Genomic DNA, 22,507 nt, shown 5'->3' with positions numbered 1-22,507 from the left:
ACCCAAACAATGCCAGAACAGCTTTACTTGACACTACCATCAATCAATCATTAGAAAAAACTACATTGCTTCTGAACCCTACACAAGCAATAAAATGCATCAGATGACCCGCTAGCTCTCGTCCATCTCCAGCATCATTGTTCTCAGAATACAGAACCAGAGCTGTTTGCTGTCTTCAGCTGAATGTGTAGTATTACAGATCTTTTAAAAGCAAGAGAGCAATGCCAATAGTGAAACACAATGTACCGAAGTTTAAACAACCCAACCCAAGTTTTGCTATCCCCAGTCCCAGACTTGCCCTCCTTCCTACAGAGACAGGGGCTATGCAGTGAGCCCAAAGTACCCAAAGGAAGCCCTCATCAGGCACCTGATCCAAACAAAATATTCATGTGATACCTTTCCTAGCATTAACAACAATTCAGTGATGTCCCTGAACCGCAAGGCTGTGTTTTTCATGGGCAGCCACGTCAAGCTTCATTTCCTAACAGATCTGTTTCCTATAGATGTAGATATATAAATCTACAGCCTTAAAAGGTCTGCATGGCCAGACAACCCTATATATTTTAAACTTTTAGAGCTTACATGATTGTAAGAACATTACTGAATAACTGTAATTTATTCAACATTTAACTCAATGAATTAGCTCTTTTTCAGATACCACAAGCGCAGTCATTAACAGATATGCCCATATCAATAAGGATGTCAAGGGAGACAACTTAGTTACCTAATTGTTCAAAATGTTGCAGCAAAAAGAAGATTGTTGCAATTGCTATTCAAATAAATGTTACTACCTCAACTGAAAAATATATTAAGAAGTTTTATTGAAATTAACTAACCATTTCAGAGGGATGATATATAGAAGTTGATTGCCAGTGTATAACTTCAGATTTATAGCAGAGGAAATCTAATGAAAATACTGCATTTACAGCTTAAAATGGTGATCTTCAAATATTTAATGCTCAAATAATGATGATCTGGAACAATGCATAATTATGCCATTGGATAGAGGTGGCATTTAATGTTTTAACAATTAAATGTATATGAAATACTACTGGACATTTTCTTACTTATCAAGAAGGCTGTGGCTAACAATTTTATTAATTTTGTTCCCAGGCAATGGTGAGATAGTTATTCTTGCTGCTTTGTAAGTTAAGTTCTTTACAACCTTCTAGAGTCAAATATAGTTTGAGACAAAGTCGAACCTTTAGTTATAATAACAAATATTTGCCCAATTTCTCATCTTCCTATTCAGTCACGAACAAGATGTATAGTTTATCTGAAGCATTTTACATATTTCACTGGATATTTTATTGCCACTCTCACAATAAAGGCTTTGAATGCTTCAAGATGCTACCAATAAAGAAGCTTTTTTTTTTCCCTCTGAATAAGTAGCTTGATTCAACAGGATTTCTAAATCATCTGAGATAACACGACTTCTTTTCTCCACCAAAATGCTTCATACTGTCAAATATTTACTACATGAATCAATGAAAAATAAATAAAACATTGACAACCAGCAACTGAGTGGACCAGGAATCAGAAAATAACACTCTCTTCTCCCATAGCAAACAGCACTTCTGTGCTATCTCAGATTTAGCAAACAGTTGCCTAATTATTTACTGTCATACGATCAGCAGACAGAATTTCGAGACACAAATATCCTGCTTTCAACTGTTAAAGCAACAAGGTACTTGGCATTGCAAGGTCTTCAAGATTGTGGCCTACTTTGGCTGCAGAAAAGGATGAAAAGTAAAATTTCACTTTTCTACATTTGAAAAGGGCAGCTTTTATCTTCCTCAATCAACGTCTTAACGATGCAGCATCACAGATCCCAAGACTTCCAAGACAGGCAATGAATTTTGTACAGCTGACTCTGCTAGTTACAGTACTCAACAGCTGGGGCATAGATAATCTGGCACCCTGATAATACCCTAAATGAGTATGAGAGTGTTCTGCAGACTGTAACAAGGAAAAAAAAAAGAAAAAGAAAAAAGAACTATCAGCATTAAAATGATAGATTGGAGCTCGTCTTATAAAGTCAACATGATTTGCATTCAATTAAAAAAAGTTACTAAAAGAGGTGTTTACAAAAATGAGAAATTCAGAGAAATGGCACTCCCTCTTCAAAGCCTGTATTGTAGCAATTCTTTTCTGATTAGATCAGCTCCCATAGCAAGTCATCAGAACAACAATCGCTGTAGTGAAGTCATAGTACTGGGACTCGAATGGGAAATCATGACTGGCTTGGAAACACATTTTAAAAAATAATGTGTTTTCCAGGTTTCCAATATATCTTAATTAAAACAAGTCCAAATCTTTACCTCTGCTCCAAATGGCTGAATAAAGTATACCTTGAATAGCAAAACACAGCACACCAATATACCAAATATGACACGGAAAACTAAGACAACAGAAACTAGATCCTTCCAAATAATTTCAGGATTTGGCTGTCACTGAAAACAGCGTGTGAATGGACTCAATATTACCACCATAACATTATATACTCAAATACTTTCAGAATGTGCTTATTTCTTATAGATATGTAAATTAGTTTTTGGAGTTTAACTAAAATCCTTTTGTTCCCCAACACTGAAAACTAAATCTTTCAGCCCTTTTCCTGATAAAGCTCCCCTTGAAATAGGGGAAATGAGGCTTAATCTCTTTCCCAGGTTTTTAAGCAAGAAATCAAAGGTAATCCAAAGCATAATAGCAGTGCTTTGGGTTAGAACCAGAACAGAAAAACAAGTTTTCTCAGTGCTTATTTACAAAATAAACAGTCCATTAGATCTAAAATTCTGCAAAAATCAGTTCAGCTACATATAAACTGATGACTTAAGAAATAGGGGAGAATGGAATGAAGATGTGCTTTTGAAGATGAGGGTAATCAACAAATGGTAATTATTTCTCTCAACTAAAATGTCCTAATGCATTTCAGTACAGAAACAGTGCACATGCTCCATAGCTGCATTGACACAACGGGCAACAGACACAAAGGAGTCATTAGTCAATACTGTTAATGACACATGAAATTGCAAGTGACATCGGTACAAAGTAAACTCGGATTTGGCAAGTTCTCACAGTCAAAATAACCATGTGTAGAGGGTTTATTTTTCAAAATATTACCACTAGCAACCTGGAATAAGTAAAATCAGTTATCAGGATCTTCAAATCAAGCTGTATTAAACTATGCCACTCCCATTCCCATCAGTGGAAATCATTTAACAAAAACCTTCAGAACTGACTGGAAACATACAGCTGAAAAAATCAGATATGAAATCTAACCTACCTCGTTCTCTAATATTACAATAGGACTCAGCACTGCAAATATCAGCGTATGCTGTGACATGCTGTAAAGACTATTTCAGGGATGAAGATTCGGTCTAAACAGTTAACTCCATCCCTTTCGCACTTGAATTAAAATCAGTCCTGTAACACTTTTGATAAGCTTTTTCAGATTTATTTCTAGCAAATGTATTGAAAAACAGCAATGAATCATCCAAACCACTCCTTCTGTTCTGATGCATTTAATAAATCAATGTAATTTACATTTCTAGCAAGATGAATTTAGCTATGTGTATCATTTTTACAATAAACGTGGTTTTATCCTTATTTTTCTATATCTGATGAGAAAACTCAGGTGCTACAAGAACTAAGCTCATTCTTTGCCCGACTACCAAAAAAAAAAAAAAGTAAATAAATAAAAAGGTAAAAATAAACCGAAGCTTTAAATACGAATGCACATCGAGACGTAAATCACTGTGCCCGCACTGCACTTGAAAAACAGACTTTTAAACACACGAGAGAGCGTGTCACCCACTGGTGAGGTGACACGGTATTTCAATTTATCGCAAAAGCCGCCCACGTCCGCCGCCTCCAGATCAACCCAACTCGGGGCCACCAATGTCCCCACCTGGCCGCCAGCGCCAGAGGCTCCTGGGTCCGCAGCCGCCACACCCGGCGGGGCGAGCTGCCACTCAGGCGGCTGCGGTGGCACAAGGAGCGCTGCCCTACCTTTGTATCTCTCCAAGACATCTTCATAGGCTTGCAGGTACTCTTGCTCCTCGGCGTAGAAATACGCGCCGGGGGAGAGGTAGCCAGCCATGGCCGGCAGCTAGCCTAGCCTAGCTTAGCTTAGCTTAGCTTAACTTAGCCTAGCCCTGCCCTGCCCTGCCGCCCGCCCGAGCGGCTCCGGACAGCCGGGTAGCCCCAGGGACGGCACAAGAAAAACCCCGGCAGCAGCGAGAGGGAGGCGGGTGGGGGGCGGCGCTGCCAGCCCGGCCGAGGAAACGCCCCCCCCGGCCGCTCGTGTTTCGGTGGCCGCCCCTCTGCGCTCCGCGAGGCGGCCCAAGCCGCAGACCTCGGCTCCAGCCCCATCGCCGAGGCACCGCCTTCGAAGCCGGCGAGCTCTCACCACCTCCCACCACCCCCCGTGCTTTTGCCCCGGCCTCCTACGGGATGAGAAGGGCGGCGGCCGCCGAGGCAGGAACGCGGCGCCCGCGGCACTGACGGGGTTGGCGGGGACACTGTCACCCTGCGGCGCTGGCGCTGAGAGGCCGCAGCGCGACGGACACCGCCGGGGACTCGCGGGCAGGGACCGAGCAAGAACCCCGGCACCCGCAACCAGGCGGGGCGGGAGCCCCCGCTATACCGGCGGAGGCGGGGGACCGGCCCCGCCGCAGGTGTCACCGCCGCTCGCCCGCCCCCGGCCGCGCCCCCACCGCCCCCTGCCCCTGACCCCGCCCCGGAGCGGTCCCTGCTGCCCTAGCCCCAGCCCTCGGATCCCCCGCCCTGCGCACCCTGCCCGCTGGGCTGGGCTGGACCGGCTCAGCAGCTTCCCCCCCGCCCCCACTCGCGGCTGCATCCTGCGGCTCGGGGGAGCTCGGCTCCGCAGCGCGCCCGCTGCCCCCTCCAACAGCGCCGCTAAGATGGATTACCCTGGGAAATGGTGTCCCGAGAAGGGACCTACCGAAGCGCACACAAAAGGGGGGTGGCTGGGGGGAACAACAGGGGTGTTCCCGGGGAGCACCAGAGCCTGCTGCATCTTTCTGGGATTCATTTACAGGCATTTTCCAGCTCTCGCCGGGGAGAAGCGGACCTCCGCCCTATTTTCGACAACATTTGTCGCTGGGCCGCGGACCAGCGCCCGCCGGCGTCTCCGGCACACCCGGCGCTCCATCCCGGTCCCGGTCTCCCCCGGGCGCAGCCCCGGCCCCGAGCGGACAAAGAGCGGCTCCTGGTCCCCCGCCCGCGCGGAGCATCATCGGCCACCGCCGCCGCGGCCTCTCCGCCCTGCGGGCGGTCCAGCGCCGCTTCCCCCCGGGGCGGGCGGCCTGGTGCTCCCTCGGCCTTGCGGGCCGGAGGAAGCACCGGCACCGGCTGAGCCGACCCCCGCCGCGGCTGCAGCCCCCGGCCACTGATGTGTTTTCGCATGAAAGTTTAATAGGCGCACCTGCGCGCGTTTCGCCTCTCCTTCCACACGCATCAGTTCACCCAGCCGGAAAACGCGGCCAAAGAGCTTAGTCACCGCCTGGCGGGGCTGCGCTCTGAAAGGGAAGGGACGGGGGTCCCTCTACCCCCCGGCCGCCCCCTGCCCGGCCGTCCCCGGCCGCGCCTTACCGGCGATGCGCAGCACGGCCCGCTCGGCGGGGTCCAGCACGGAGCCGCCTTGGATCTTCCGCTTGGACCGCTCATGTTTGGGCAGGTTCCAGGGCAGCGTGTCCCCCGGCGCCGGCGACACCGTCCCCGACCTCTGGCTGAAGTCCTCCTCATCGGAGAAATCGGCGGAGGACGACATGGAGCATCGGTAGGACGCGTTGCCGGAGCTCTGCACGGGGAGACAGACAGACAGACAGGGTGCGTGGGGAGCGGCTCGGGACCGGGGCCTCAGGTGGCACCGCCGAATACCCGCCCCGCGTGGCGTGGAAAAGCATCTCATGGGAAAAGGAGGATAGGAAAGAGGGACGCCGCTCACCATTGCCGTGAATTTAGGGGGGAAGAGGGGTGCGTATGCGGAGTGCCGAGGGAGATCCTCCAAAAAATATCCGGTCTTTAGCAGGTGTGCATTTGGAGGGATGTCTGGGGAGAGCCGTGGCCTGCGGCTGGGCAACCAGCTCGCAAATGAGCTTCCCACTTCCCCAACAATAAACCCAGCAGCAACAACAGCCGAAAAAAAACCCAACAACCTTCCTGGCTACAGATCGATGGCGTTTGGCTCCCCCGCCAGGACAAGGGGAAGATTTGCCATCCCCGAGTTGCTGGTGAAAGCGTTGATGTAAATCCGCCCCCGGGGCAGCCCCACGCCGGGCTCTTTGTTACCGGCCCGGGCCCCGCAGGGCCCCTCCTGCCCCGCGTAACCGGGGCAGCCCAGCGCGGCTGGACAGGGGCAGAGAGAGAAGGAAGGAAGGGATACGATTTCTCAGAGCAGCCCCTTTGGGTAGCAGGGCACCATAGACGGCCTTCAGTTACACTTTGCGAAGGCGGCTTCGGCAAACAAACGACTGATCTCGCCATGTAGATTGTATCCACCTTCAGGCTTCCCAGCTACCCATAAAAAGAGTTCTTCCAGAAGCGTAAATAAACACTGATGCAGCGCAGGAAGAGGGCTGTTGCCATTTCTGGCTTCCCTGTTTAGAGTGAAGTGGGAAACAGAGATGTCTGAAATATAACATTTCAGCACCATGTTGAAATTTAGAGTACATTATTATACACAGGTTATCAGGACACAGTGGAGGGCGAGGTGCTATTTCTCTTCCACTGCATTTTCTGATTGGAGAGACTTGTGGTTTCTACAGGGCATTTGACAAGAAAACTACAGATTTTATTTGTGATTCCTGCAGGATCTACTGTGATAGTCTTTCAAAAACGCAACCTGGTGCTCTTCCAATTATGGTGTTCATTTTTAGGTGTATGCTCTTCTCAACTTGTTGAGGTGTAGTAAAATCATAGAATCACAGAACAGTTTGAGTTGGAAAGGACCTTTAAAAACTACCTAATTACAACCTCCCTGCCATAGGCAGGGACACCTTCCACTAGACCAAGTTGCTCAAAGCCCCATCCAACCTCGCCTTGAACACTTCCATAGCTTTTCTGGGCAACCTGTTCCAGTGCCTCACTGACTTCATAGTGAAGAATTACTTCCTTATATCTAACCTAAATCTACCCACTTCCATTTTAAAGCCAGCATATTTTGTTATGCAGAGGCAGCCTCATTCAGCCATTCTAAATTCCAGATTTTTTTGATACTAAGACAGCTAATATTTTAGGCTTGTCCTGTAGTTTGTTGGGGTTTTTTTAGTTATTATTTAGGGGCTTAAATGGTACATTTATGTACAGAAGAAATTTGTATGGTGGCTGAGATCTGATAAAACTTATTGTTGCTGTCTGAAGCTTTTTGCTGTCAGTTATCATAGGGGGTATTTTACCCGTTTTAAAACTCAGAACCTGCATAATCCAGAGGAATAACATGATGCACTCTTTGCTATGCATAGAGGTGCCAATAATATACAGTTAAATAATCTGCTATAATAAGAGGGGATCTCTTATTAGAAGTTTTCCCTCCTTCACTTCTATCTCAATCCTCTTTTCTCTTTCTGCAATACTTCCTGGTGAAGTTCTAAAGGGGAGAGTTGAGAGGGAGGGAATGAATACCAAAAACACAGTTAACTGAATTCTTGTTCACTGTATTGTGATGTGGAGAGAGCAAGAGGTAACTTCAGAAAAACAGAAACACGAGATGTCTGATACCAGCTCTGATTGCTTTCATAATTAGTTTTACTGCAGAGACTATTTTTCTGTCAGTTTGTATAAGTTAAAACTGTAGGATCTCATAAAGCATGACAGTCACATACGGGTGTCTTCCTGATGGGAGCTAGAAGTGTTTAGCTTGCTGCAAGGTATAAAGGGCACTTTGCTGTACCAGGTGTGGCTACCAGGGCTCCTGATGTGCTTAGTCAGAGATTAGGTTCCTTGTGGCCTGTCCTTAGCTCCAGATTTCGCCCTAGAAAAGATTTTGCCTTTAATCCCAGCTCTAAACATCCTGCTTCAGGCCTGCACCTTCTTTTGGCTGCTCAGCAAACCTCTATATCTTTGGATCACAGAGACCCATGAAGACAGATTTAGCCTTTCAACTTCTTCACCTTCTTAATTTCTAGCTTATAATATGAGAATTAAAAAGAGCCCAGACAAGGTGTTGTGAGGATGCTACAGCAATAGTTTGTTAGTATTTATGTAGCAGCTTGGAATATGCAAGGACGAAGCACAATAGCAGTTGTTATTGAAGCTTTTGGAAAAGATCTTTCAACTCGCAGATTTATCTTTGAAAGTAAGCTATAAATTTTATCCAGTAGGATTTCCTTTTCTCAAAAGAGGCCTTCATAGCCCATTCTTACTTTTAATAACACCTCCTTATACCCTTAGAAACCAAAAGCACTGTTGAGTGGTCGCTCCATATGCACCATCGCTCTATTGAGATGTCAATTTTAGGGAAAGGGAGTCCATCCTTCTAGTCAGCTTTGCTCCAATACTGGAAGATAAACTGTGTCAGAAAACCCCACTCACACTGTTATGAGCATTCAAACTGAAGAGGCAACGGTAGAGCAGTCTTTGGCATCTATGTGTATTAGAACTAGCTTTTAAGTTGTCCTACCTTACTTAATGCATGAATTAACAAAATTAATGAATAAAACCCACTTTAGCTTCTAACTCTTCAAGAATCATTTTGTTTCATTTTCAGAACAAAGTAGGAAGCTCAGAAAGGAGTTCTTCATAAGAGCAGAATCTAGCAAACATATCTAAGAAATGTTAACTTCTAACTTAATTACAGTTTACTTTCTTATTCAGTGTGGAGATACCTCTGAGTGATGTGTACACAGAGCTATTGAGCATGTAAGTATTTTTAAAAGTCTCAACTTTGCTATTCCAAAGATGTTTATAATGAACTGAGCGACTTTGCTTGAGTAAAATAACAGCTTTGTTAAGAAGTCTGTAGTTGCTCCCCTTTTGTTGTTCACAACATGTGTACCACTCATCCCACTGGATTGTTTGTTTCTAGCAGACATATTTTCCATTATATAGCTGTAAGTCCCAAATAAGGATTAAATTATTATAGCAACAAATTAAGCAGTTTAAAAACAGGAAATGAAGCAGAACATCTGTTCTGAAAAGGGTCCCTGGCCAATTAGGACAGCATGTGGAAAAAAACATGGTTATATTCTGTTAAAATCAAAATATGTAAGGCACTTCTGTTATTTCTCCATAAAGCATATTGCTGTATGCAAGTGAAAAATGTAACTGTTAATAACACAAATAATTTTGGGGGGCTATGTCAGTCAAGTGTCTTTTATATCTGCTAAAATATTGATCCCCCTTACTTAGCCTACTCTGGGACTTAGCAAGGGTCAGGGCTTGACCATTCTTAGCTTCAAGGCCCGTAAGGTCACAGCCCAGATGCTCTAACTGCTTATTCTACACCTCCGATTATGCATTCTTCCTGCTCATTAGCCTGGGGGCCTCTCGGCGGCCTCTCTGGCTGATGTGCAGGAGCGGCTGCCTTTGCAGTGCGGGTGTGCATCCGGCAGCCGGGGCGCGGGAGCCCCGTGGTCCCCCAAGAGCACCCCTAAGCGGAGTTCTGGCAGCATCCAAAGCCCGGGATTGCACGTGATGCACCGTTCGCTGCCGGTGCCGCAGGGGGGTGCACAGCGCACACGGAGTCCCCACGGCCGCGTCCCGGGAGGCAGAGCGCTCCACAGAAGCGACGTGCAGAGCCAAACCCCCTTCTGCCAGAGCCTGCTGGCTTCTCTGTAATCAGGTGATTTGCAGCAGCCGCCTGAGAGTCAGCCTTGCTACTGCGGTTTCCAGTAAAGGGGATGATTTCAAAGAAATATTTAGCATACTTCTTGTAAGAGGGATTTGGCCAAGTACCAAGGTATGCTTTCCCCTGAGGAGGGAAAGGAGTGCTGTTTGTCATAGGTAAGGTGCTGTGGAAGATCAGGTGGAAGCTAGCTGGAAGATGGTGTAGCTGGAAAATGGTATATGGTAATGCACACCACCATAGATCAGGTAAGCCACCTGTGAATAGGACCTGATAGGGTCAAGAACACTGGTGGCCTGTGTACCTGTCATTCCTCAGGGCAGAAGCATTAGCCGAGGTCAGGTTTTGAATTCAGTCAGGCAACCCAGCTGGGAAAAGCTGCTGCGAGGCTGATACCAAATTATCGTTGTATTGCAAAAATTCCCCAACCCTGTGACACATTGGATATTGTGCTGGCCAACTGAATTATGATCAAATAGCTTGTACTTTTGCATTTTATCTCTAAGATGATTTTCCACTGCAGTGAATCCTTTCACACTGGCTTTTGGAAGCTATGGGAAGTACAGTTTAGTTATGAGTTATTTATATTTTGTTTATACTACACTATCTCAAGAATTCCTGGACTACATTTTCTTTTCTATCATTATGTTCATTGTGGGAAAATGGATAAATATGAACAGAAATGAAGCAATAATGATTTTACTGAGTGTGCTTCAGCAAAATTCCTTCTAATTTGGAATAATCAATTGAAAGTAACAGGCTATTTTTGTCCTTTAACATCCCAGATTAAGTGATATTAAAGTGGATCAACTTTTAAAGTAAAATAACTTTACAAATTTAAGACAAAATCTAGGGCAACTGAATGTTCCCATTAGTAAATCTTTACCACTTTAACCTGATTAGATGATAATGCAATGCAGAATACAAAACATCCAATGTATGTAATCAGGCTATGCAACTGCATGTTGTCAGAAATTATCAAAATTCAAAACGACACAAATGATAGTACAAACAAGGGCAATGTAAAACCAACTACGATAAGCTTAAAAAAATTCACCAGTGGAGACACAGACATATTAAATGAATATTTTTCTCTGCTTCTGTGCCAGTCATTTAAGGGGACATCCATACTTATCAGGATATAAAAAATTATTACAAATTTTTTGGGGTTGTATTTAATCTTATTTAACAATAAACAGCAAGCTGGAAGGCAAATACACAAAATCTGAAAGTCCTGAGCATCCGGGGTCTGACTCTACGTTAAACTGCCTTCGCAAACAGTTAGGCTTTTCAAACATCAAGACAACATCTACTTTCTTTGTAGAGAGAACTTACATTCTTTCTTTCTAAAGATAGGAGAAGGTGGAAATAAGCATTCAGTGTTTATTCTATCACATGCACTTTGAGCCCATGCCTGTATTTATACAAAGAAATTCTGATGCTTTCATAGGCTTTCATAGGGATATTTTCTGGATGCTAAGTAGGTCATCCTCTACCACTCCCCCACTTTGAAAATAATCTTATGGATGCAACTTTCATGGAAGAAATACGTTATTTGAGAACATGAAATTCAAAGTGTATGAAGGGGCTACATCCATGTATGCACTTGGGCGTTACAATACAGTTTTGTAACATCAAACTATGTTTACTGGATAACCACCTACTTACATATCTAAAAGTGATGTGATGCGAAACAGCTTTTGGTAGAACCAAGCAGTCAGAAAACCTTGGTCACTCAGCATGATGCAACATCATTCTTCAGGGACATAAGGCATCCCAAAACCTTCTTCTGAAAGTGCTCCTTAGTCATCCTTTCATAACAGCAGAGAGCACTAGTTTCTTTTGAACTCTAAGAAAAGTGAAGCGGCTGTTTGTCTTTTCCTTATTGTCATAAGAAGCTTGAAACCTAGGCTCAGACCCTCATCTCCCAGCAGCCATTCTGGAGATTATTCCACAACAACCTCCTGGTTGAGGAAGTGGTACATGTTTAACAAAAATGAAATTTAAGATTCTTAGATGTAGGATGAGAACATCTCCACATCAGAACACGCAATGCTCTCTCTGGGGAGATGAAAGTGCTGGGCTCTGATCTCTGCTGTAATGACTGCTAATACATTCTGTTTTAAGTAGTAATTGGATAAAATATTGAAGTAGTCCTTGGATGGGACATGTGCAATGGAAGCAACAGGAACCACTGCACAGCTCATGTATGAATTCTGCAGAAATACACCAAATTTCAAGTACTTATTGGTCTGAAGTGATACCATCTTCTATTAGCTAAAAAAAAGAAATTAGTGAAAATTACACTACAAGCAGAGTTTCCGTTTCATTTACTTCATTTATTGATAATCTCTTTCAGGATCAGAAAGTTGATAGACACATTTGTAACTCCCTAGTAGCTGTGAGATTGAGCTGAGGGATCAGATGTTGTCAAGATAATCTCCACAGACCTCAGCAACTTTCACCAAGGAAGGTAGTCATCATAAGAGAAAAACAGAGCACTTAAAGTATGTTACTGTGCAAGGAAAACCTGCTTGTTGTTTTTTCTTTTTCAAATGAATATGTTGGAAATCAAGGCATGCTTCATCCAGTGTATGAAGCAAACCTGTATGCAAGTGGGGCCAAATAACATTCAGCTTAATAACTGTGCCAAAGCCATTAGTTCTTTTGAAAAGCTGCTTAGTAAAATTGTGCTAACAAAAAGGCAGATTCTTTTTGAATGTCACTTAAAAATTATTAATATCATCAACATGACAGCCATGATATGTTATATATTTGATCCATTCCTTTATTCCTAACCTATTTCCTCTACTTAGTTTTGCAATATGAATTGCAGGATTTCATCTTGAAGTAGCTTACCTACATTATAGTAGCCAACAGAAAGGTATTAAAGGTTTTGCAGATGGGGAAATAATGTTTGGAGCTCTGAGTATCTCAGAAGTTACAGCATAGGGAATAAGTATTTTAGTTCAGTTTTATGTTAAAACAATCAGCAAAATATAAGTGATCTTCCATTATAATTATCACTATCTTATTTCAAAATTAATGCTTCATATATTAATACCTAGAATGTCAGGATTTCATGGTCTCAAAATCATGAATTAATTCTGTACAACAAATGCATAGACCTTAGATGACGGTTGAATATAACTGTTACAAAATACTTCCCATTATGTAAAAATAAATTTTGTATTAATTTTTAATTGCAGCTATCTTCCTGCAATTATTCCCTTGGTCTGCCAGACACAAAAGAGCATAACATGACCAAATAACTAAGATTTGAGGAAGGCACACAGAGTGTTATCTGCCTATTATGCCTACAAGGCCAACCAAGTAACAGAGGAAGAGTCTGGAATAAGAAATCATCTAGCTTCAAATCCTTTCCTCAGCCTCCTAAACTTCTCATTGTAGATTGTATTGTATTATATATTTATGTTTTAATAGCAAACCAAATTACTCTTGCTATAAAAGGTATATCAGAGTATAACAACACTCTGGACAATAAAGGGCAAATTAAAGTTCTAAATAGCTTTTGCATCTGATTGACACAGGTTGTTTTCAAGAAAAATTAAAAAGAGGACATAGAAGAATTTTTTTAAATTATATGAAGAAAATCTAAACCAGTAGTACTGATATTCTGCTTTTAGTAACAACTGTTAACACTCCTGACTTATAAATTTTCCTCCTTGTAGAATTAAACATTTTTTTGCCCTTTTCAAACTGTTTCAATCCCATATTTTAAAACTAAATTTGAAGACTTGATCCAGGAATCAGTCAACATTTAACTATTTGAAAATACATATTCCTATAATTATACACATACAGATGTGTTAAAATTAAATTATTAATTTAAGATTGTTTTATTTTATAAAATTCATTTTAAGTTGCCTTATCTTAAGCTTGGTTGAAAATATTCCCTGCCCAGGGTTGAATTTCCTTGACATTTTTAGTCAAAGACTGTCTAAGAAGCCTGAGAGCAAGATTATGGAAATATCCAGTAGTTATTTGTAAACACTAAAAAATATCCCAGTGATCTTTTTGAGAAGACTCTAGGCTTTGGGATGGATACTTCAAGCATGAATATGCTTTAAGCTAGACATAGGCCTTTTGCCATCTTTGTTAAAAATCTGTCTGCATTTGTCAGAGTGATAAGTCTTTGAGATATAAATATCATCTGCCATTCCTGGCATCAGGGAGTATAAAGGAAAGCTTTTAAAGTCTAGGTTTGATCTCACTACTCTGACAGGAAAGGTGCTCCAGAACCTACTGCTGTCTTGATTACAAGTGATCTTCCAGTTGCCACCTCAACCTTATTCCTGGTCTTTTGTAGTTTTTTTGCAACAACAGTATTCATTTCCTTAAATAACCCTTTTTTCTTCCTCAATACCTTCGTAGCCTGCATTATACCTCCTCTTTTAACCTCTCCTCACCTATTAGTAGTCCTTCTTTGCAAAGTTAAATAGTTTGATTTAACTATTCCTAGCACACAGGTAACTACCAAAGTCATTTTATCAGATTTATTTTTTTTTAATAAGACCATGTTCAAATTTCTTGACTAAAACGTCTTCAATGTATCATCTAAAATCCCTTCAGATTGGCACTCGCTAAACAAAGACTCTCCAGACTCCCAGGGGTCTTAGAGCTGCCAGACCAATACCCCAGCATCGCAGAATGACCCAGCAAATTCGTCTTCACAGCTCTTACCTCCACACTCACAACACCTACCATCCCCACCAAGGAGCTGAACGGGATCCTTCCAGCTTGGAGGTCCAGAGGCAAAACTAATCTTTGTATCTAATAGTTACTTGCCGTGGTTTCAGGTTGATGGCAGCACGGACAAGAGGCATGGAGAGCAGGGGAGGGCAGGCACCAGACCTGACAAGCAGGAGACTGTTTCTTTTATGCTCTCCGTGACTCGCTCGGCCGTGCTTAGCCAGCAAGAGGAAGAAGCTGTATGATCTAAATGTAGAGAGGACAAACACCGGAACCGGTGTGCTGGAGGAAAGGGCTATAGAAATACACCGGGACTGACAGCCTGAGGGACAAACACAGAGACTGTCAGAGTCTGGGAGCCGCAGCCGAAGAGCATTCAAGAGAGCAGCAGACTCTGTGGATAAAGACTAGAGGAGAAATGGACTTGCAAGGTAACTGTTGGGAGTAGTAACCACCAATGCTGGAGAAAGTGGATCAGGGGAGAGCTAAGGATCTGACACAGTGGCAGGAAACTGCTATTGCCTCAGCAAAAGACTCTGAACAAGGTATTTGATTAACAAGGAGGGGAGGAACTGTGTGTAAGAATGTGTCAGAGAACAGACAAGGACCAAGGAATGGAGTATGCAACCAGAGTCCACAGGAGACACAGAAATCAAAGAGATTGGTTGAACAAGTGCCTCAGAGCAATGAGAGGACTGACTAGGCAAGCATGGGAAGGGCTGTGACACGGAGGAGTGAAACAAGAACTAAAAGTGAGAGCAGAAGGGCAAAGGTCAGCAGAGGAGTGAGGACTGGACAGTGAGGAAGGAGCTAGTGATGGAGCAGAGGCAGGTCAGGAGAAGGCTGGAGGAGACATGGCAGAAGGAGCCACATTTGGGAAGAATGAGCACAGGAAAGCTCATTCCCCTAAGGAGCATGGTAGGAAACAGAAATTTCACCCCAATTCCAACTATTACCGAACAGCTGAGAGTTCCTCTAGAAAAAAATACCTGTTCCCCTGTGTTAGTGATTCATATGGAGGAATACAAGTGTCATCAATCTCTCCCCGAAATCCAACAGCAGAATTTTCTGTGGTGTAGTTGAAGTGTCAAAACCTGCCTATAAGCTACACAACAGAGCTTTGTTTTTATGTTTTTAACAACATTAGGAAATTAAACACAAAGCTCCTGTTAAAATACTTTCCTTAAGGCTGCAAAGTTAAGCACTAAAATGATACTGAATTCCATATTTAAGGTTCACCATGCAGCCTTAATTCAGCCTGCTTATTTTTAAGTCATGATGCAGTCATAATGACATGATCGTATACTATTACATCCTCACTGTCTTTCTCTTATTCAGTGCAAATGATGGGTGATATTCACTCCATAAACAGTTATTCAGTGTTTTGCTTTGTGATCCTCTGTTCAATGGGCAGCCTCAGAATTTAACTTACTTCATGCTATTTAAATACTGGTGTGAAGAAGAAATTATTATTTCATAGACTGTTTCGTGCTACTTATTACTACAGTAGTATCTGACTGCTTCACTGCCATTGCACAGCATGCAAACTGAAACCAGGAGGTCAATTTTATTACCTAGGTGAAATTGAGATGCCAGGGATCTGGCATTTATAAAAATTATGTATCAGTAATATTCAGACTACAGCACACGTGGAGTTCAGTGGTGAATGGCAGCTTGAGAACTTCTATAAACCCAACAACATGCTTTGTCAGGCATTTAGAAAATGGAAGATAAAAAAATGTTTTAAGCCAGTTGTTCAGCACATTCACAATAACCTTGTGCCACCCTTCAATCTCCAAGACAACACTTCCTGCTTTTTAAAAGAAATGAGATCCTCTCTCTTCCTGCAATCTCCTGTTTTATTCATTTACACACTTTACAACTTCTTCAGCAGAACTCCTACACATAAGAGTCATCCTAAGAGCACTTCCATCCTGTTCTGAATATAGAGTACATTCCATGAAAAACCAGTACACCATCATACAATTAAAGTCCGTATGACAACACAGATGCATAATCCTCTGAATTAAAACTGCATGTATAACCTTAATTCCAGTGCTTCATAATATCTGAAGACTTGCCTCTGTCAAACTATCCTTTTAACATCATACCCATGTGTAGTGTTACATATGAATACAAATGGATAAGGGAGTCCCTTGCTATATAAAGATGTACTTTTTATGTGCCACAGTAGGATGTTACACAATACAACTGTGGCAGTAAAGGAAAAGGAAACATCTGCATTTAGACTATAATTACTATGCATTTGTGAGACAATTACTGGCCATTTTAAGTTGTGCAAACAACACTATCAACAAGATCAGAGCTGATAATTTTTTTTTAACCTACCTTCAGCTACTGTACAGAATTTATCATTTATAATCACTTACATAAAATGGTTTTTTCTACAGTTAAGACCACTAGCACATTTTAGCAGCTTAGGTTTATATTACTACCTCTCACAAAAGGACACTGGGACCTAAAAAAGAAAAATTCTGAACAGTTAAAATTTAATTAAGTGAGGCTATTCTGCATGCATATAGTAAAATGTTATCAGTGAACACAGAATCCCAGTTAATACAAATGATGGCAAGATGACAGTGGCAAAAAAAACCCTATTAGATATTTTTCTAGCCAGAGTTTTACAGCTCTATTTCTTTGATACAACAGTTGAAGAATGTTTTATCTCCTTTGCTTCTAATTTAGTAGCAAGTTAGCTTCTGCTCCAAGGACCAAGGGTGCACTTTGACCCTCTTTCAACACTTTAGGTCAAAGTGGGTCAGAATGGTTTAACTCTCATCCCATTTTCAGTAAATAAGCATTTGCCCTGGGAATGAAAATTGACTCAGACAAAAATTGTGTAGAATCAGCTCACCTATCAAGACAAATCCTGCTACATTAGAGGGCTTTGCCCATAGGTGTAGGATGATTTGCAACAGTGTATAAAAAATAACATAGATTTGATATGATTTTCAAACACATAACTTTAAATCTAAGTAAATACATTCAAAACAATCATGATCTGCCACCACAGACGACAATCAATTCAAATGACCTTAACTCTCCAAGTAAGAGCTAGCAGTGAAGTCAGTTAAGGGGCTCTAAATATGGATTTGTACTGTTACTGCTATGTCATTTTACATGCATGTGTCATCAATAATTATTAGCACTGTTGCCATTAACTTCTTTCTTTTATACTATGCCTGATAGCTGTAGTAACTCATCTACAGGAAAAAAAAAGTCACTAGGAAGACAACAATAATTTTAAATCCCAGACCTAATTCTTAGCATATCACTGTTGTGTTTTAGGAAAAAGTAGTTGTAAAATTGTAAAGCTATCACCTCCCTGGACTATTGAAACTCATGACAATACACCTTCAAAAAATCCCTTCAAAAACCTAAACTGCCTAGGAGCTGGGCAAAAGGAGTGGAAGAAATGGGCAATGCAATGGATGAGCTGCAGGGTGGAGAGGGAAAAGCAGCCAAGAGGAAATCTGGAGCAGGCAACAAGGGAGGAGGTCACAGAAGCTGGAAGAACAGTGGGAAAATGAACTTTTTGGGCAAAACAGTTTATGAAGAATATGTCAGTAAGGAGTTACTTATTATGAGAAAAACAGTAATACAGCACTCCAAAAAAAAGCTGTAGACAGTCTCTTGTGTGTAGGTCTGGAAAGAGAAGTCAACCTAAGGGCCACTGAAGATTTTCTCTTTATTTCAGAGATGACTGGATTTAGCATTTATAGTCATATTTGCAAAGATCCTATGCACCTAAAATAGATTCCTTGAGGTATTTTACAAAATGTTTAAGGTGGCTAGATGCTTAAATCTTATTAAAAACTTTATGAAACAATCACTTAATAAACTGTCAGGAGCTTCTCAAAATCCCCATCAATATCCTTTAAGTCTTTGTCCTGGTTTCAGCTGTCATAGGGCTTTTTGCTTCCTAGTAGCTGGTACAGTGCCGTGCTTTGGATTTAGGGTAAGAATAATGTTGATAACACACTGATGTTTTAGTTGTTGCTTACTGGGGCTGACACTACATCAAGGACTCTTCACCTTCTCATGTTGCTCGCCCAGGACTGCTGACCCCAAAGGATCAAGGGGATGTTCCATACCATCTGGTGTCATGTAGAACAATAAAACTGGGGGGAGAGTTGGCTGGAGGGTGGCAGCCTCCTGTTCAGGAACTGGCTGGGCATCAGTCAGCAGGTGGTGTGCAACTACACTGGGCATCACTTGTTTCATATATTCTTTTATAATTATTATTATTATTTTCCCTTCCTTTTCTGTCCTATTAAACTGTCTTTATCTCAAACCACAAGTTTTACCTTTGTCTTATTCTATCCCCCATCCCACTGGGGGGGAGTGAGCAAACAGCTCTGTGGTGTTTAGCTGCCTGACAGGTTAAACCATAGCAGTCATAAAAATGGAAAATAATGCAGTCCTTGTTTCCCTTTTCATATACATTAACATGTTCTCTGTGTTTCTTCATTATGGATATGCTCAAATGGTCCTGAGAGAGGACGTGTGTGTGTGCGCACACACGTGCATGCACAGTCCGGTAGCTCACAGCTGTGTCGTACATTTGAGAATGTTAATATAGTCATAGAATCACAGAATATGCTGAGTTGGAAGGGACCCACAAGGATCATCGAGTCCAACCCTTAGCCCTGCACAGGACCATCCCCAAGAGTCACACCATGTGCCTGAGAGTATCATTCAAATGCTTGAACTGTGTCAGGCTTGGCGCTGTGACCACTTCCCTGGGGAGCCTGTTCCAGTGCCCAGCCACCCTCTGGGTGAAGAACCTTTTTCTAATATCCAACCTAAAACTCCTCTGACACAACTTCAGGCCATTCCCTTGGCTCCTGTCACTGGTCAGCATAGAGAAGAGATCAGTGTCTGCCCCTCCTCTTCCCCTCACAAGGAACTTGTAGACTGCAATGAGGTTTCCCCTCAGTCTGCTCTTCTCCAGGCTGAACACACTAAGTGACCTCAGCCACTCCTCATATGGCTTCCCCTCAAGGCCCTTCACCATCTTTGTTGCCCTCCTTTGGACACTCTCCAACAGCTTAATATCTTTGTTATATTGGGTGTCCAAAACTGCACACAATATTCAAGGTGAGGCCGCCTCAGTGCAGAGCAGAGAGGGACAATCACCTCCCTCGACTGGCTGGTGATGCTTTGCCTGATGCCCCCCAGGACACAGTTGGCCCTCCTGGCTGCCAGGGCACTGCTGACTCAGATTCAACTTGCCGTTTACCAGGATCCCCAGGTCCCTTTCTGTGGCACTGCTTTCCAGCATCATGTTAAGAAAAATGCTGAAAGTGAAAGATGGTATGATAATGTTTTGCCAAGTTTTCTTCTAATGCAATTCGCAGGAGACAAAATCCAACACTAGCAGATGTCTCCAAAAGAAAGATGATATGAATGCAATCTATAGATTAAATAGGTAACACTTGGAATTAACCAAGTCTTGTGCAGGGTGATGGGTAATATTTGCTTGTCGTCTCTATTAGGTCATTGAAATAGGACACATGATACTGGAAAACTAGTAAATAACAGTAGAGTAAGAATAAAAGGAAATTAACAAAATGAAATAGCGATTATTTAATGAGACATATTAAAACCTTCTAAAAAGCCCTGTAGAACAACTTCATCCACGTGAAATAATTCATCTCAGGTAGGTTAAGTGTCAACTAACACCCGGAATTCTTCTATAAATTATTTGGTATCAGATGTTTAAAAAAAACTCCAAAGTGTTTCTTATACAGAATTGTAATACTGGTTTTCCTGTAAGTTTTAAGGCTTAAACACATAAAAGCAAAAACCAGGATAGCTGAATAAGACCATGAATGGGACAACTCATGGCTTTACACGCATTAAAAACTGATTTAGCTTTGCTTTCATGGTTTCTTCAACAGGGTCTTTACACTGCCAAATGAAGCTGCTCATATCCGTTGTTTTTTTCCACATGTGACCTCCCAGACATCTGACCTCCTTCAGGTTTCCATGTAGCGACTTGTAGCAATGCTGCACCCACCCCTAAGGAGCTAAATTGCTGCAGCAAAGGTCAGTCTTTAGTTAATTAAAAACCCCAAGGGATACCTGCAAGAATCAGTGCTTCTGAGATCATTATTTGTCATCAGTTTATTCTTGGTAGGTTACTTCAGAGATACTTTTTTAAACACTATTCCATAGATAATCCACTCAATATATGCTGTTGCTACACTTCAGGGGCACAATAGACCAATAACTCTGGATGTGTAAAGTACAGGGCTTTGAGAAGAAACAGGGATTTCACATCTGAAAGTAAGCAACCAAATTTATTTATGTCCCAATCTCTGTAGTCTCACCTGATGCACATCTTACAGAGATCTTGTTATGATAAACACAAGTGTAAATTTTGATACATGTCATGATCTTAAATAATCCTTGGTGACTGCATGAGTTGGGCAGTTTAGTAGCCCTTCAAACTGTTTAACAATGGAGATATCAAAAGATGCTGCTTTGATGGCATCCCTTTTCCACTATGTTTGTAGACATACAGGTGAAATTAGAATTTGGCAGAACTGTATGTCTACCTGACTCCACAGCTCAGGAGCCAGATTTGTTTATACAAACTCAAGGCCATCTTTTGTTCCAGCCCAGCACAAGGTGTGGGGGGCAGAAATGTTAATAATTTGCAGAGTCTTATACTTTTGCTTCAGAGCAGACCACTATTTAAAACATGGATAATATTTGCAAAATGCTTGTAATAGAACCCTCAGTTTAAAATTTGCCCTGGAGAAGTATTGCTATGCAGCAGCAAGCTCATGACAGGAGACTTTTGCACATCCTTCCACACCTTCAGAAAATTTAACTACCTTTACAGAGTCAGCTACCCAATTCATGAAAGGAGTGATATATAACACTCCTTTGACTTGCACGAAGTCATGCTAAATTAAAGAACGCAGATGTGTTTCTTCTCAAGAGTTCTCTGTTGTGTTCAAAAACTCAAAGCATGCTCCAGTAATATGTATCTTTACTCTCCTCAGTGTGAAGCTGATGTAAAACTGTCACCTATGGAGAATATCAGCACAAAGAATACAGCCACCAATGAGAGGGTGACCTACAGGGCACAAAATAGAACAATGTGCCCTAAAAGGGGTAAGCTTCACAGCACTATGTTCGTGTTGCACCAAGTAAGATGAGTAAAAGTGAAAATGGCTATAAACTCTGTACAGTAAGAATTGGTATTAGCACAAAATGTATTTAATTACCTGGAAGGTGTAAAAAAAAAAAATGAAATTTTCAGAGAAAACTAAAGTTTATTTCTGCAAACATCTGCTTGTGCAGATTTTCAAGGGGAGCAATTATTGTCTTCAGCGTGATTACTCCCATCCACACAATTACACCTAATTTAGTTCTGACGAGATCAGGGACTATGCTGGAAAGATCTCAGATTGCTATGCAGGAAGTGAGAAATAATACAAGCAAATTCAGATAATTATAGCACCAGCCAGGAAACTGAAAAACAAGACTTAGGCACAACAAAATCAAACAAATACAAAATGGTGTAAATTAGCAGGAATAAGAAAACCCAGCATCTAAACACCCACCAAAACTTTTCATGAAATGTTTAAAAAGTCTTTAAGCATACATCTTAATATAGCAACAAAGCAGGCTAACATATTTTCGGATTGATTACTCAAAAATTTCCTGGAGCAAAGAAAAAGCTTTCCAGAAGACTGTTTTATAGTTACTTTGGAGATACCTTTCTTTTCAGAAAATAGGGACAAAAAGGCGTGAGTAGGGGGAAAACAAAACTGAAAACTGTTTCATGAGGAGAAACTGTCTTCTGGTTAGCAGACATCATACATCATTTTTTCAAGTGATGACTAAGCAGAATATGGCCATACCTGCCTACAAATATTTCTGGAATATAAACTTCAAGACAACAGATGATTTATTTAAAGTGGCTCAAGTGGGCAGAGCTGGGAATAA

The 22,507-nt window shown here is 42.0% G+C and overlaps 1 protein-coding gene across 30 annotated transcripts in view; it reads right to left on the bottom strand.

Moving 5' to 3' along the window:
- Nucleotides 1-22,507, bottom strand: part of DST (dystonin) — a 306,991-nt gene that overhangs the window by 266,723 nt on the left and 17,761 nt on the right. For 21 of the 30 annotated variants that reach the window (XM_032682528.1, XM_032682533.1, XM_032682525.1 and 18 more), the window contains exon 4: nt 5,617-5,824. In XM_032682528.1, coding sequence (XP_032538419.1) covers nt 5,617-5,824 — 208 coding nt within the window. Of the gene's footprint in view, nt 1-4,011; nt 4,141-5,616; nt 5,825-5,971; nt 6,137-22,507 lie in introns of those variants that run through there. The other 9 variants (XM_032682556.1, XM_032682546.1, XM_032682547.1 and 6 more) reach the window with 5 other exon arrangements.

The sequence above is a fragment of the Chiroxiphia lanceolata genome, chromosome 3 (genome assembly GCF_009829145.1).
Source record: "Chiroxiphia lanceolata isolate bChiLan1 chromosome 3, bChiLan1.pri, whole genome shotgun sequence".
Classification (NCBI taxonomy): domain Eukaryota; kingdom Metazoa; phylum Chordata; class Aves; order Passeriformes; family Pipridae; genus Chiroxiphia; species Chiroxiphia lanceolata.
Note: the sequence above shows the minus strand (reverse complement) of the source record. Positions and strands in the feature narration are given on the sequence as shown.